Source organism: Chiloscyllium plagiosum, chromosome 1, assembly GCF_004010195.1.
Source record: "Chiloscyllium plagiosum isolate BGI_BamShark_2017 chromosome 1, ASM401019v2, whole genome shotgun sequence".
NCBI classification, from domain to species: domain Eukaryota; kingdom Metazoa; phylum Chordata; class Chondrichthyes; order Orectolobiformes; family Hemiscylliidae; genus Chiloscyllium; species Chiloscyllium plagiosum.
Window position 1 is genome coordinate 138,554,817 of NC_057710.1, and position 17,180 is coordinate 138,571,996.

Sequence of the window (17,180 nt, forward strand, 5' to 3'; positions counted from 1 at the left end):
AACCCCAGGGCATCAATGTGGACTTCAACAGTTTCCTCATTTCCCCTTCCCCCACCTCACCCTAGTTCCAAACTTCCAGCTCAGCACTGTCTCCATGACTTGTCTGGACTTGTCCTACTTGCCTATCTCCTTTTCTACCTATCCACTCCACCCTCTCCTCCCTGACCTATCACCTTCATCCCCTCCCTCACTCACCCATTGTACTCTATGCTACTTTCTCCCCACCCCCAGCCTCCTCTAGCTTATCTCTTCAGGCTCACTGCCTTTATTCCTGATGAAGGGCTTTTGCCCGAAACGTTGATTTTGAAGCTCCTTGGATGCTTCCTGAACTGCTGTGCTCTTCCAGCACCACTAATCCAGAAAATGGAGGGTTTGATTTGTAAGGTGACACTGGATAGGTTGGGACTTCCTTTACTAGAGCATACGAGATTGAGGGGTGTTCTTATAGAGGATTATAAAATCATGAGGGGCAAAGATAAGGTGGATAGTCAAGGTGTTTTCTCTTCAAAACTGGAAGGCGTATTTTTAAGGTGAGAGGGAATGATTTAAAGAAACCTGAGGGGCAACATTTTCATACAGAGGGTGGTTCATAGGTGGAATGAGCTGCCAGAGAAAGTGGTAGATGGGGGTACAGTTACAACCTTTTTAAAGACATTTGGACAGTATTAAAAGTTTAGAGGGATATGGACCAAACACTGGAAAATGTTGCTAATTTAGTTTGGGAACATGGTCAACAGGGATGATTTGAACTGCAGGGTCTCTATGACATTAGCATTTATGAACAATGGTAGGTTATTTGGTCCTTTGAACCTTCTCTCCCGTTTGATACAATTCTGGCTGATCTGGTTGTTATCTCAACTGTAGCTTTTTGACTGCCCTTCATAATAAATAAGTCCCTGATCTATTAAAAGTCTAGCCAACTCTGATTTGAATAAGTTTGGTGACCCAGCTTCCACTTCATTCTACAGGGATGAATTCCATACACTAATTACCTTCTAAGAGAAAAGAAATCACCCTCCTGCTCTGAAGCTGTATTTCTCCCACCATTTCCTGCAACCCACAAGAGGAAATATATTACTGGGTGGTACGGTGGCTCAGTGGTTAGTACTGTTGCCTCACAGCGCTGGGGACCAGGGTTCGATTCCCGCCTCGGGTGACTGTGTGGACTTTGCACATTTTCCCTGTGTTTCCTCCGAGTTTTCTGGTTTCTTCCCACAGTCCAAAGGTGTGCAGTTGAATTGGCCATGCTAAATTGTCTCTTGGTGTTAGGTGCATTAGTCAGGGGTAAGTTTAGGGGAGGGGAATGGGTCTGGGTGGGTTACTCTTCGGAGGGTCAGTGTGGACTTGTTGGCCGAAGGGTCTGTTTCCCCACTGTTGGTAATCTAATCTGGTACTCAACTGATTTAGTTCTCTGGGATCTTGCATATTTTAATTTGATCGCCTCTCATTCTTCTAAACTTTGATAGATATAGATATAATCTGCTCAACCTTTTTCAAGCCATAAGTCCTTCATCTCAGGAATGAGTTCAGTGAATCTTCTCTGAACCACTTCTAATGTCATTATATCTTTTTTTTCAAATAAGGAAACCAAACTACACTCTTTCTGATGTAGACTCACCAAGGCCCTGTGCAGTTGCAGCAAGATCTTGTGGTTCACATCTAATGAAGGAATTTAAAAACTTGTGAAGCTAAAAGATGTCACCATGCATTGCCAGTACTATTACAGAGGAGCATTATTCATGCTCAGCCCATATACTGTAATATATTTTCCACTTATCCCCACACTAGACCTTTGTTAAATTACCATTATTAGCATTTTAATTTCATAGCTACTTTAAAGCTGGAAGAAATTATAGAATGCTTAAATTAAAGGTTTCTTTATCTCTGATGCTCTCAATCATTGACATTAATTGGTTTTGGAGTGTCACTGAGCAATGAAAATTCTTAAGAACAAATAGATCTTCTATGTGCAAATAATTTAGACAATTCTTTTTATTCCTAAAAATCGAATTGAGTTTCTACAGAAAACACATTGGGTACATTGATGTCATCCTCACTAATCTATCTGCAGCAATTCAAGTCTGGGCATCCATAAGGCACAGTGAGCTTTTAGCAGCACAAGAAACATACTCAACCACAAACCGTGTCGTCATGGTCTGGCATATCCTCCACTCTACCAATACCACCAAACCAGAGAATCAACACTGGAAAAATGGAGAGTACAGGAGGGTATACCTCGAGCTGTACCAGGCATAACTAAAAGTTTGGGGCAGCACGGTGGCTCAGTGGTTAGCATTGTTGCCTCACAGCGCCAGGGACTCGGGTTCAATTCCAGGCAACTCTGTGTGGAGTTTGCACATTCTCCCCGTGTCTGCGTAGGTTTTCTCTGGGTGCTCTGGTTTCCTCCCACAATCAAAAGATGTGCAGGTTAGGTCACTCTAAATTGTCCATAGTGTTCAGGGATGTATTAGTCTGGGGTAAATGTAGGGGAATGGGTCGAGGTGGGTTGCTCTTTGGAGGGTCGGTGTGGAACTTGTTGGACTGAATGGCCTGTTTCCACAATGTAGGGATTCTATATTCTAAAGTGAGATGTCAACCTGGTAAACTGACAACACATGACTGAAAACTAAGCTCTTTACACACCATGCCCGAGACAGAATTACATAATTCCACAACCAATAAGTCTGATTTAAGCTCTATGTTCTTACCGTATTCAGTTGTGATTTATGGTGGGCAATTGAACAACTCACTGGAGGAGATGCCTCCACAGATATATCTGTACTGAATGATAGGGCAGCACAGCACATCACATCATTGCAAAACATTAGGCTGAAGCTTTTGCGAGCATTTTCAGCCAAGAATGCCAAGTGAATAATATATCTTGGCCTCCTCATGTGGTCCCAGCATCACAGAAGCCAGCCTTCAGCTTATTTTATTCACTCCATTGATGTTAAGAAGCAGTTGAAAACACTGAAATCTGTAAAAAGCAGAACTTATTTATGTCATCTGCAAATTTAGCTATCATGCCTTCATTCCCTTCATATAAGTCATTGATATAAGTTGTAAAAAGTTGAGGTCCCTGCATAGAGCCCTATATGACTCCATTTGCCTCATCTTGCCAATCAGACAAAGGATTATTTATGCATACTCAGTTTTTTTTTGCCAGTCAGCAAATCTTCTATCATGCCAATATGTTATCTCTAAGCCATGAGCTTTTATTTTCTCCAATTACCTTTGATGTCATACCTTATCAAATGCATTCTGGAGATCTGTGGTATGTCTACAGGCTCCATTTTATCTACAGTGCATGTTATTCCTTCAAAGAACTCTAATAAATTGATTAAACATGATTAATTTTGATGAAATTATGCTGGCTCTTCATGACCTCCTCAGGTTTTCGATCTGCACCACTGTAATAGCTCTCATGACAGATTCTAATACCTTTTCCAGGACAGACAGCAAGCTAACTTGGCTTATAGTTTCCTGTTTTTTGCTTCCTTTCCTTCTTGAATAGAGGGGTTATTTTTGCTACTTTTCCAGCCCAATGAAACCTTCCCTGAATCTAGCATATTTTGGAAAGTTCATACCAAAGTACTTACTACATTAAAAAATTATAACTAGCAGTTTCTAGTTCATAAGATTATAAGACCATAAGACATTGGAGCAGAAATTAGGCCATTCAGCCCATCGAGTCTGCTCTGCCATTCAGTCATGGCTTGACAGGTTTTTCAGCCCCATTTCTCACTTTGTCCACATAACCTTTGATCCCCTTGGCAATCCAGAACTTATCTATATCTATTTTAAATATACTCAATGACCTGGCCTCCACAGATTCACTACACTCTGGCTAAAGAAGTTTCTCCTTATCCCTGTTCTAAAAGATCTTCCCTTTACTGTAAGGCTGTGCCCTCGGGTCCTCGTCTCTCCTGCCAATGGAAACCTCTTACCAATGTCCAGTCTGCCCAGGCCGTTCAATATTCTGAAGGTTTCAATCAGATTCCCTCTCATCCTTCTAAACTCCATCGAAAATAGTCCCAGAGTCCTTAAACATTTCTCATATGTTAAGCTTTTCATTCCTGAGATCATTCACATAAACCTCTTCTGGACCCGCTCCAGGACCAATTCATCATTCCTGAGGTATGGGGCCAAAAATTGCTCACTATACTCATTAATAATTACCCATTAATAATTATTCAATCTGATTTGTGAAGGAGATACAGTTGCTTGCCCAGTTCTCTCAGATCCCAGATGACTTGTAAAGAGCACCATTCTGTTTCTGTGTCTCAGTTTTAGCTACTTCTAGTCTAAAGTCTTACAGAAGTCAGATGGTTACTGGCATGTCTAATGGCGTGTTTAATCTGAAAAAGAATGTTGATACTTAAGAACTAATCTCAGGGAACAATTTATTTTTGGCTTTAAAGCTAATTCACTATTGAGTAACAATGCTCTTACCGTATAAATGCTTTCTATCTCAGGAGAATCTTACAGTATATCATTGTTGCAACAATGTACAATTTTCAGGCACACAAACATTTTCCCACGAGCAAGATGACTGCAGAGACCACCTTCACAATGGAGGGAGCTTTGCTGCGACAGGCTGTGTGGCCATTGTGTGAATATGTCATGGCAAAGATATGAGGGAGGAGCTGGCCAGAGTTGATTGGAACGGGAGCCAAGCATGCAAAACAGTGAAACAGCAATGGCAGAAGTTTCAAGGGGTAATTTGGAAGGTGCAGCAGAAATTCATCCCAAGGAAGAAGAAAAATACTAAGTGAGGGGGAAACAAAGCAACCATGGCTGACAAGGGAAGTCAGGGACAGCATAAAATAAAAACCATATAATGTGGTGAACATTAGTTGGAAACCAGAGGATTGGGAAACCATTAAAAACCAGCAGAGGATAAGTCATAAAGCAATTATGTGGGAGAAGGTGAAACATGAGGGTAAGTGAACTAATAATATATAAAAAAAGCAAGAGTTTTTTTAGACATCTGAAAGGTGAGAGAGAGGCAAATGTGGACTGCTGGAAAATGAAACTGGAGAAGTAGTAATGGAGAACAATGAAATGGCAGAGGAACTTAATCGGGACTTTGCATTAGCATTCACAGCGCAAGACTCCGACAGCATACCAGAACTTCAACAGACTGGACAGAGCTGAGTATAGTGGCCATCACTAAGGAGAAGGTGCTGGGGAAGCTGAAATGTCTGAAGGTGGATAAATCACCTGGACCAGGTGGACTACAACTAGAGTTCAGAAAGAAATAGCTGAGGATATTGTGGAGGCAATGGTGGTGATCTTTCAGAAATCACTGCAGTCAGAAGGGTACCAGAGGACTGAAAAATGACTAATGTTTAAGGAGGGAGTGAGGCAGAAGATAGGAAGCTATAGGCCCGTTAACCTGACCTCAATTTTAGAATCCATTATTAAGGATGAGATTGCAGAGTACTTGGAACTGCATAGTAAAATAAAATTGAGACAGCACAGCATCATCAAGGGAAGGTAATGCCTGACAGATAAGTTAGATTTATTGGAGGAGGTAGCATGCAAGTTAAATATCGGAGAGCCAATGGTCATGATCGGTTTGGATTTTCAGAACGCCTTTGACAAGGTGCCACACATGGAACTGCTAAGATAAGAGCCACTGGTATTAAGGGCAAGATACTGGCACGAATAGAGGATTGGCTGACTGGCAGAAGGCTGAGAATAGAGATAAAAGGGTCTTTTTCAGGATCACAGCTACTGGATATTGCAGTTCCTCATTGGGACCATAACTATTTACATTATACATTACCAATCTGGACAATGGAACTGAGGCCATTGCTGCTAGGTTTGCAGATGACACAAAGATAGTAGGAGGAACAGGTAGTGTTGAGGAAGTGGGAGGCTGTAAAAGGGCTTGGACAGGCTCAGAGAGTAGGCTGGTGAAATACAATTTGGGAAAGTGTAAGGGGGGTTATGCACTTTGATAGGATGAATAGAGGCATAGACTACTTTCTAACCAGAGAAAGGTTTTGGAAATCTGAAGAACAAAGGGACTTGGGAGTCATAGTTCAGATTCTCTTAGTAGTAGAAGAATGATCCAGGAATGTAGGTCTTGTCATATGAGGAGCATTTGAGGATTTTGGAACTGTAGTCGATAAAGTTTAGAAGGATGAGAGGCCTGGGATAGAGTGGATGTGAAGAAGATGATTCTGCTAGTAGGGTTTGGAGCTTTTTGTCAATAATTATAACTGAAAGTTAACAAATAGCCATTCCTCTCTTCCTCTGTTCATGGAAGCTCGTTGTGTGGGAACATATGATGTCATATTGCCAACAAAACAGCAGTAACCACAGTTTAATTAATTAATTGCTTGTGAAGTACCGTGGAATGTTATTGAGAGACATGATTAGGTGCGAGATATAAATGCAAGTTCTTTACAATTCCCAATGTCATCCACAGTCACCAGGGACACATCAAATGGAGGTGAGATGTTTCTTTAGGGGAAGCAGTTTGACAGAGGGACAGTCTGCCTCACTGATAGATTTCTTTGGGATTGGTAATGGTGGCTGCCAGAGTTCTGCTCAATTTATTCACTGTCTAAGGATGGTGTCTATCAGAACAATATTGAAAAGGGATTAATATAACTTGTGTGTGGAAGATTAGAACCAATCTCGCTACCAATCCTGCTTACCGAATACATTTAAACAATTTTCTCTCTTTACTTGCATCCTTTTGTTCTGCTCAGAGCTCACCTCTGCTGGTATTCATTCTCTGCATACTGGTAGTTACAGCTCCTTGTCAACTCACTCCAGTCCTCCATCCACTCTCACACCTAACTATGTTCCTTATTTTAAAGGTAAGATGCACGTGCTGAATTTGTTAAGATGTACCACTCTGTGCCTATCCAAAGCGATAGGGTCTATGCATGTTTGTATAGAAAACTTGATGTCAGTATGTTTCATCAGGAAGTGTTACACACATAGATAGCTTTGAATCTTGCATAGTATCCTTTTAGCATATTTAATTCAACAGTTATGTGGCAAATCAAAGCTGCATTGCAAACCTGTTTTTCAAAACATTTTTAACCTTTCAAAATCATGTAGTGTTTGTAAGTAAATTTAAGTCATTACTGCAGCCCACCTTTGTAGTTCAAACTGGTATTACACAATATTTTTCCTCAATATAATTAAGGTACATTTTCTGATGCTACACTCTTTGACATGTGGCTTTTTTTCAAACAGAATATGAAGTGGAGAATTAAACATGGAAATGAGTACACTAAATTTGCAACACAGTCAATTTTCCAGTGATCAAAACTCACTCTAATGTCAATGGTTTCCAAATGAGCAATAGAAAAGGCTAGTCAATAGCTCCTCTAGTCATTATAGGCTTTGAAGAATTTGAATGATTTTCTAAGAATATCCGTAATGTGTTTGGCATGATTTTATATTTACGTGTGCAGCGGTGCAATGCAGGTTTGCACATTTTTCCTGGAAGAGCACCATTGCACAAGTCATTCTTATCACAAGGGTAGTATTCTGACCAGATGTTGCAGTGAGACATATTTTACGTATAAATCAAACGAAGGTACAGGCAAGCGGGTAGAAGTGATCAAATAACAAAGTGAACTATTCTACAATAGTAGAAAATGCTCGAATTTTAACAAGTACAGGTTCAGGCAGAGTGGGTTTACGGTTTCAAAATGAACTTGATATGTTGGTCCCCAGATCCATGTTTCAATAAAGGTGCTTGGAAGTAAGCAGGAAATCCTCATGGAGGTTTCTGTCAGTAATTAAAATATTTAAATAGCCATATTCAAATATTTAAATTTTGTACTGTACTGAAACCAGAATTCTGGCTTTACCAGCAGGTACATGGACTTCCTCAATTCTGTGGAACTTAGTCAACAAGATGAGTGGGGAAATATTAGTTAATGAAACTGAGAGGCCTGAAAACATTTAGCGTGTGAAATTTTATAGCTGCTGGAATCTTGCTCACTGCACATGATCTGAGTGTGTGATATTGCTGTTTCACACTTCATTTCCAACTATTCTGAAGTCATTTCACTTACCTTGGATTTTAAAGATTTTGATCTTATTTCCTTGCTGTCAGCTATTGCTGAAACATGTGAACGCCTTATGCAGTTAATGCTTTTAACCTCTTGACCTCCATTGAGAAGTAACAGGAGCAGCCACACTAACAGCACTTGGAGAACCAGCAATAACAAAGGCTGCCTTCCATGCAATCACATTACCACTCCATGGAACAAAAACTGGATAGAGTTCCAGTCTGAAGAGTCAATGTCCCCCTCATAGGGCATGAGCAAGAGAATGAGTTTCTCAAAAGTACAGAACAATGATCTCTAAATACATCAGGCGTTTTGAGAAGCCTTTCCTGATATCTGCTGTGTTATTGAATAAGACATCCTTCCAAATGGATGAAGTTGCTGTTATTTCCACAATTTCATTATTTGCTGTCACAAGTGTACATCAGAAGAGAATATGCCATTGAGGTAATGCAATTTTAGCCAAGGCTACCATTTCCATTCACGTTAACTTTGATGATGTCTGTCAGCCTCTCAGATTTGCTGAAGTACTCTCTTGAACAGAGAGTCATTAACTGTGAAATCTGGCAAACTTGGTGCACTCAGATGGGGATTGATTTATCATTTGTAAGGGATTCCAGCCTTCATGTTTCAATTCATGGGTGCAAGGTTATCATACAATATATCATTGGCAGCTACCATGATTAATTCATCCTGCAAATGTCCCATCTCCATCAGGTTTTTACATTTTCACTGGTTGTGAATATTTGGATTCTTGAAGACAGGGGTTATTTTTCTGAGGACCTGGTTAATGGTACTAAGTCGCAGTTTAAGAATTTCTACATTAGAATTCAAACTGTCCTGATTTATTGGACAACAAAGCTTTACACTTAATATTTCACTAATGGAAGCATTGAATGGTACACGAGCTCTACTCATGTCAAACTAGTCTTTGTGTGACTCTGTGACTTCCAGGGTATTCTGTTCTTGATTCACTGAACCTGGTATCATAATTCACAATATCCATCATTTGGGCGGCACGGTGGCACAGTGGTTAGCACTGCTGCCTCACAGCGCCAGAGACCCGGGTTCAAATCCCGCCTCAGGCGAATGTCTGTGTGTAGTTTGCACATTCTCCCCGTGTCTGCGTGGGTTTCCTCCGGGTGCTCTGGTTTCCTCCCACAGTCCAAAGATGTGCAGGTCAGGTGAATTGGCCATGCTAAATTGCCCGTAGTGTTAGGTAAGGGGTAAATGTAGGGGTATGGGTGGGTTGCGCTTCGGCGGGGCGGTTTGGACTTGTTGGGCCGAAGGGCCTGTTTCCACACTGTAAGTAATCTAATCTAATTTTAAGTCAGCCAACTTAACTCTAGCATACAAAGTAACGCCTTTGCAATTTTAAGATTACAACTCTAATTTCCTCGTTTAGCTTAACTGTTGGAGATGTACATTTTCATAGCTGCAATGCTTCGCTCTTTCACTTTAGCTATACATGCCATTGCCTGTGCTGAACTCTGAGTAGTCTTTAACCGCATATTTGCAATTTATGACCAGTGGGAAGTGCTCCTGGCTTCTAAAACAACCTAAGCTTAACTTGTACTATATATTTAAAATTCTATCCAATTAATATTCAGTCTTGGCTTCTACTTATGATGATGCTAGACTTTGCAGGCTGAAACTCAAATGTACAAATATGCCTTAGCTGTAACACCACTTGTCAGTTCTTAAACAAACTGAATAGTATTTTATTCCTTAAAGAGATGGCAACTTAAAGACTCCTGAACAACATCTCAATAATATAAAGCTCTTCTTCCTTAAATGTATGAACAATGTGATTCAATAACTAAAGCCTTGGTAATTACACCAATTTGTCAATGGCATGAACACTATTAGTTTACTTTTTCACTTAGGCAGGCACTTCAGTCTCAGGATGCCTTTCTTCTTCCCCAGAGGTGGGGTTTATGTGGTGACTAAAGAATCCAGTGGTGGATCTACACATCCTGCCACATCCTGTCTCCATTAACAGCTATTCACCCTCCCCGCCAGATCGTTATCAACGCCTTTGTTTTTCCAACTGTTCTCTCTCTCTTTGGGCTCCATCCCACCTATCGTTTACTCCTTACCCCTTCCCTCTACTCTATCTTTTGCATATAAACTGACATTTTCCTAGCTACCATCAGTTCTGGAGAAGGGTCACTGCATCTAAAATGTTAAGTCTGATTTCTCTTCATGATGCTGCCAGACCTGCAGAGCATTTCCAGCAACTTCTGTTTTTGTTTCTGATTTACAGCATCCACAATTCTTTTGGTTTTTACTCCTCAATAGAATCTCACCAATGACTGAGGTCAGGATAACTGGTCTATAGTTTCTTGTCTTCTGCCTCCCTACCTTTTTAAACAAGGACATTGCATTAACCATTTTCCAGTTGTCTGGAGACCTCCCTGACTCCTGTGATTCCTGAAAGATCATCACCGATGTCTCAACAACCTCCTCAACTGTTTCCTTTAGAATTCTGGTGCGCAGTCCATATGATTTATCCACCTTCAGGTTCCCCATCACCTCTTTAGTGATTGACACTAGACTCACCTCTGCCCCTGATATGCTGCTGGAGTCTTCCATTATGAAGGCCATTGGAAAGTACCTGCTTAGCTCCTGTGCCATTTCTTGGTTCCCCATTACTACTTCTCCAACTTCATTCTCCAAAGATCCAAAAATCAACTCTTACCTTTCTTATAATACACACAGGAAAAATATGGCCAAGTACATTACTTAAAAATGACTACTGAATTTCTGAGCTCATTCAGAAATAGGGAATAAGATACTTGTTAAGAGTGAGCACAAGTGCATAAAATAAAAGAGAAACTTCCCAAAGCATTGGAAATTCTTTCAAATCATGAAATTAAATTGAAGGGTGCCTCGATCATCTGTGCTTACAAGACATGGAATAATCCATAGCCCCCAGTCAGAGTCAAATCTCAATTATAAAAACATTGACTTGTCATTATGCAGTAATGCAAATTCAGTTTTGACGTTACTTACAGAATGCTACTGATTAGAACATTTTTTTTCCCCTTCATTTAATAGCTGACATCAAGGCAGTCTTGATTGTCTTTGTGTGTCTCGTTTTGCCATTGCTATCTCAAAACTTAGGTGGATATATGATGTGCCTGATAGTGTACTGCAGCATCATTTGTCTAGCTTAGTCAAGTGGCTTTGGTGTGTGTGATTCTCTGCTGCGATTACATCATTTTATTATGTGTCAACTTGCCAAATGTAAAACTGCCAAGGAAAGATTTGCAGTGTTTGAATGTAAATACTATGTTTTGTACCATTCATGTTTATTTGGAAGACAATGCATACCAGTGATGCATAAAGCTCTTCAATATATCTGTGACATTTTACTGGTGCAGCAATAATTAAGCCACTCCTACAATGCTATTGTAAAATTGGAGAGTCACTTGGTGCAGAAGTACTTACATCATCGCATGTTGACTGTTTGAAATAGCAATCCAGCAAGCCTCATGGCCTTGCATTTTTTCTGTGTTCCTGCACCTTTTGTCCTTTAAAATATATATCCACCTCCCTGTTGCAAGTTGCTATTGTATCTCCTTCCATTACCCTGTCAGACAGTATATGCAAGATCATCATCATTTGATGAATAAAATAATTTCTCCTCATCACCAATGTTCCCTTTGAGATGCAGAGCCATTCGTAGCCGCTGGATGGTTAACGCATGTCAGTTAGCTTATAAACACATTGACATCCACACAAGATGATGATGATGCAAGGTTTTGCACAGCAGCAGGAAAATTTGAAGGGAATATCACTCAACATCTCCTGACTTATTTTGCTAAACAATTTAAACCCATCTCATCTGGTTACCAACCCACCTTCTAATAAAAACCATTTGGTCAAAAGAGAAGTGTGGGCCTGAATAAAACTGCAGGAAATCTGTGTTGGCTTGGTTACGTGATGCAATCCTGCTGACATGGCATTTTACCAATGACAGAATCAGATGCAGCGAGTTGCCCACCCCAAGAAAGTGGGTGGCCACTTTACATAATTTATAGCTCAATAGGTGCTATTTTTATGGGGTCATCTATACTTTACTGATGGCAGGCACCTCTCTCTGTCTTTCTCTCCTGCTGTTATACAATATAGATATTCTAATCATTAGATAGCTAAAGACTAAACAAGTACAAGGAAGGATTGATGACGGTAAACTTCCTGAAACAGTCCTTACACTGTACCTCTTACTGGTCAAAGTGACAAATGCCACAATACACTAAGGAGTGGTCATCTGGGAAAATGCTTTTTGTGGCAAATTCAATGTCCAACCCCAAGAGTGGCACTATTGCCTGAATCCTAATGAATGTAACTGCTAAACTGAGCCTGTGGTATGTGTTGAGACAACCAATAAGGAAAAAATTTACATGTTAGCCTTATCTTTCGACATTTCTCAGATGTAACTGTCCATGACCATATTGGTAGAAGTGACACTACACAGTCCTAGTGCAGACTATATCTTGCCTTTACATTGAGAATATCCTCCACAAATAGGGTCAATTTCAAACCGATCTAGCAACTCAATATTTGGAATCCATGTGATATTATAGACTATTAACAGAATTTTATTCAAACATATTCTGTAAACTTATGGCCCAGCATACCCACCACTCTACCATTACCCTCCAGCACTTTTCATCAAACCCCTGGTTTGAGGGCATGCGAGGAGCAGCACCAGATGTACCTAAAAATGACTTGTTAATCTGTAAAGCCCTACAGTGCAGAGCTACTTATGTGCCAAGTAGCTCTGCACTGTAGGGCTGTAGAGATGCACGATTCAATGACCAGTGGATCAGCAGTCTTGGCACATCCAGTCATGAATGATTGTGGACAATTAACAACTCACTGGAGGAGGATGCTGCACAAAAATGCTTATCCGGAATGATGAGGGAGCCCAGAACATCAGTGCAAAAAAGACTCAGACATTTAGCCAGAAATAGTTAGTGGACAATCTGTGCCTCCTCTTGAGGTCCATGGTGTCACTGAAGCTAGCCTCAAGTCAATTCAGTTAATTCTATGTGATATCTCAAAAGGCTAGCAGCTCTAATAGCACCAAAAACGTGTGCTCCAGAACTAAACAAGTTGTTCCTGTACAGTTATAACATTTGTATCTAATTGGCAGTATGCAAACTGACTCAACTGTGTCCTGTCCATAAATCCAATTCACCCCATTCCCTTCAACATTTTCTCAATTTTCTTACTGGCTGCAAAGGCCTTCAAGCTGTCACTGCCAAACCTGGAAGTCAATTCCACAATCTGTGTGCCAGTGCCAATTACTGTACGTGGAACATTGGTGCAGCTGCGCTTCAAGAATACACTACTTACTGTCACATTCGTCTCTTCTCAACCATCAGCAAGGTGATAAGAGGTGTAATTGACACTGCTATCCTGCAGGAGCAAGTGAGGACTGCAGATGCTGGAGATCAGAGCTGAAAATGTGTTGCCGGAAAAGCGCAGCAGGTCAGGCAGCATCCAAGGAACAGGAGAATCGACGTTTCGGGCATAAGCCTGAAGAAGGGCTTATGCCCGAAACATCGATTCTCCTGTTCCTTGGATGCTGCCTGACCTGCTGCGCTTTTCCAGCAACTGCTATCCTGCAGCATTCATTCAACAGCAGCGTGATCACTTAATTTGGGTTGTGCCAGGTCCACTCAGCTCCTGACCTCATTAAGGTCTTGGTCCATACATGAACAAAGGAGTTGAACTTGAGGGGAAGTCAGATAAGTATATAAGTGGCACATGAGTAGTTCTGCACCGTAACGCTTTATAGGTTGACAAGTCATTTTTAGGTACATCTGGTGTTGCTCCTAGCAACTGCCCTTGACATTAAGGCACCATTTTACTGAGTGTTTTTTCAAGAAGCCCTGCAAGACTGGAGTCAGTGGAAATTAGAATAAAACTTCTCTGCTGGTTGGAGTCACACCCAGCACAAAGGAAGATGGTTTTAGTTATTGAAAGTCAATTATCTTAGCTCCAGAGCATCACTAAAGATGTTTTGAAGGGTAAGGTTCTCGATCTGCACTTCAGCTGCTTCATCAATATTCTTCCCTCTGTCATGAGGTCAGAAATGGGGAAGCTCACTGATGATTGCACAATATTTATGACTCCTCAAATACTGAAGCTATATATGTCCAAATTCAACAAGACCTGGACAACATTCAGGCTTCAACTGATAAATAACAAGTAACATTCATATAAAACCAGTGCCAGACAGTAACCATCTCCAGCAAGAGAAAATCTAACCATTGCCACTTGATATTCAATAGCATTTCCATCTGAGTCCTCCAATTTCAGCATCCTGAGCATGAGCTTTGCTGAAAATTGAGTGGAAAATGAACTGAACCACCCACATGAATATTCTTGCTCCAAGCATAGTCAAAGGCTTGGAATTCAAATAGCCAATCACAATAGAGTTACATGAACATCTTTTACATAAAAAGAACTATTTTTAAATCAATTGAAAACTTACAATCATTACTTAACAAATTAATACTGAGAGAAAAGGGCATTGCATCTAGTATAGTGAAAACCTTGTCATCTAAAACTATTTATTCTAGGAATATAACAGTATTCTATTTTCTTATCAAGCTTCTCATGCTATGGATGTAGGTTTGCTCGCTGAGCTGGAAGGTTTGTTTTCAGACGTTTTGCTACCATACTAGGTAACATCATCAGTGAGCCTCGTGTGAAGCACTGGTGGTATGGCCTGTTTTTTATTTATGTGTTTAGGTTTTCTCGGGTTGGTGATGTCATTTGTTATTTTAATCGGGGGTGGTACATGGGATCCAAATCAATATGTTTGTTGATAGAATTCTGGTTGGAGTGCCATGTTTCTAGGAATTCTTACGCATTTCTCAGTTTGGCTTGTTCTAGGATGGATGTGTTGTCCCAGTCGAAGTGGTGTCCTTCCTCATTTGTTTGTAAAGATACTAGTGTGACTGGGTCATGTCTTTTTGTGGCCACTTGATGTTCATGTAGCCTGGTGGCTAGTTTTCTGCCTGTTCCCGGAGGCTCACTGATGATGTTACCGAGTATGGTAACGAAACGTCGGAAAATGAACCATCCAGCTCGGCAAGCAAACCTCAACCCGAGCTACAAATCTTCTCAAAACTTGTATGTTTCTCAGTTGAAGAGTTCTTACTAAGTAATTATTGTAGATGAAATCTCTTGGGTTGTTTGTTCAATTTGGCATATTATGCATGATCTATACATTGAAAATGGCTTATAGAACAAATTACATCCCCACATCCATACTCATGCAAATCAAAAAATGCAAACTCCAAAGTTGTACAAATTATTAGTAATAAATGAAATTATTCACAATTTGATTATGCTGAGTTTTTTCTTCCAATTTGACTGTAATTCCTGAAAATGTATAAATCTCATTATTTTTGAGCACTGTTTTAGCGGTCGAGGTGAGTGGGGTTTGATGTGCTTTGGGCTCTGACGTCCTACAAACAGTACAGTGCTGTGAAGCAAAATTTAAAATGGAATCGGTTAGTTTTGGATCTACAATTTCACTCAAATCATCTAATTATATGTGCAATACAACTTGGTGACTTTTTTTGTAGGATCATTCCATCCCCAAATTTGCAGCTGGAAAATGAATGTTTTTAATGAAAACGTCAGCTTTCTTTTCAAAGAGAACTTCAAGGACATTTGAAAGTCTGCTCAGTAAATTAAGTTTTTTTTCATGACACTATACAAAATTAAGGTCACTAGCATGGCTGCATTGAAGCTATGTAGCTAAATATTAACTAGATGTAGCTCAATCAGCAAGGCCACCTTTATTTGGAAACACAAAAAGGACCAGTCTCTCCTACTGAGCAGGGAACTTGGAAATTGGATGCTGTGCTTTAACTTCTTGATTATCTCATTTTTTTTATATATTGCTTCAAAATGCACAAACCTTATGTCTGTTATAAAATATATGCACAAATACAATAGTGTAGTTTTAAATATTATTATGTAGCCTTTCCATCTTGCATTTGGCAGATCTTTTAATGACATGTCAAACCTTGCAACCAGTTATTAAAAACCTAAAGCTTTCAGTAAATATGACTATTTATATTAGCTATTTAGCCCGGCCTCAAATACAGATGGAGAAATCCATCAGAAAAATTCAAATTATCAGTAAACAAAGCATTCTAGAATTTGTTCATCTACAAATTCAAACCAAAAACTGAAATCTGTGTTATTTACCGATAATTAATACTTTTGCTTCGTTCAACATTATGTAATGCCATAGTAAACTTTATGGGTTTATATTTTAAAACATACAAAAGTTGGAAATGAAGCAGAAAGGGTAAAAACTTTGCCAAATGATCATTTTCTGTTACTAAAATGTCTGATATGACATTCCTTATAAATATGACGCCCATATCACATGAGAGAATAATAAAAAAACCAATAATTATACATATTTTTTATGTTGCTTTTGATTTTCTATGGCAGATAACTTGTAACAAATCATAAGAGATTGCCTCATATTTAACCATTCAGCCTTTTAGAATGTAGTGTAGCATGGTAAATGCATACATCATTTGACATTCTGAGATTATTTCTTGCATAGACTTAGAACCTGTGGCAAAATGTGTGCACTTTTATCTTTATCTGGATATTGTTACTGTCCATGCTTTTTCAAAATTATACTGATGAATCTACTACTAAATGAACACAGATAATGTACAATTATCTTCTGTCTTGGCACAGTTTATACAGCTTGGTATATTATGTAAAATGGTCAAGTACACCATCTTTATTTAGAAACAAAAAAGGAGCTGTCTCTCGTGCTGAGTAGGGAACTTGGAAGGTGATGCTTTGCTTTGACTCTTCCTGATTATCTCAATTTTTTTCTTTTTAATATTGCTTCAAAATGCACAAATCTCATATGAGTCTGTTATAAAATGTATGCACAAATATAGTGGTGTAGTTTTAAATATTATTATGTACCCTTGCAATCTTTCATTTGGCAGAATTCTAATGAATTGTCAAACCTTGTAACCAGTTATCAAAAGCCTATCTAAAGCTTTCAGTAAATATCATGACTATTTGCACTAGCTATTTAGCCTGGCTTCAATACTGATGGAGAAA

General features: G+C 39.6%; 1 protein-coding gene across 5 annotated transcripts in view; it reads left to right on the plus strand.

Moving 5' to 3' along the window:
• ablim2 (actin binding LIM protein family, member 2) overlaps positions 1-17,180 on the plus strand; it is a 408,138-nt gene that overhangs the window by 255,420 nt on the left and 135,538 nt on the right. For 3 of the 5 annotated variants that reach the window (XM_043698339.1, XM_043698331.1, XM_043698323.1), the window contains exon 13: positions 6,726-6,836. The exons of the other annotated variants lie outside the window; for them this stretch is intronic. In XM_043698339.1, coding sequence (XP_043554274.1) covers positions 6,726-6,836 — 111 coding nt within the window. The remainder of the gene's footprint in view (positions 1-6,725; positions 6,837-17,180) is intronic. 5 annotated transcript variants of the gene reach the window in all.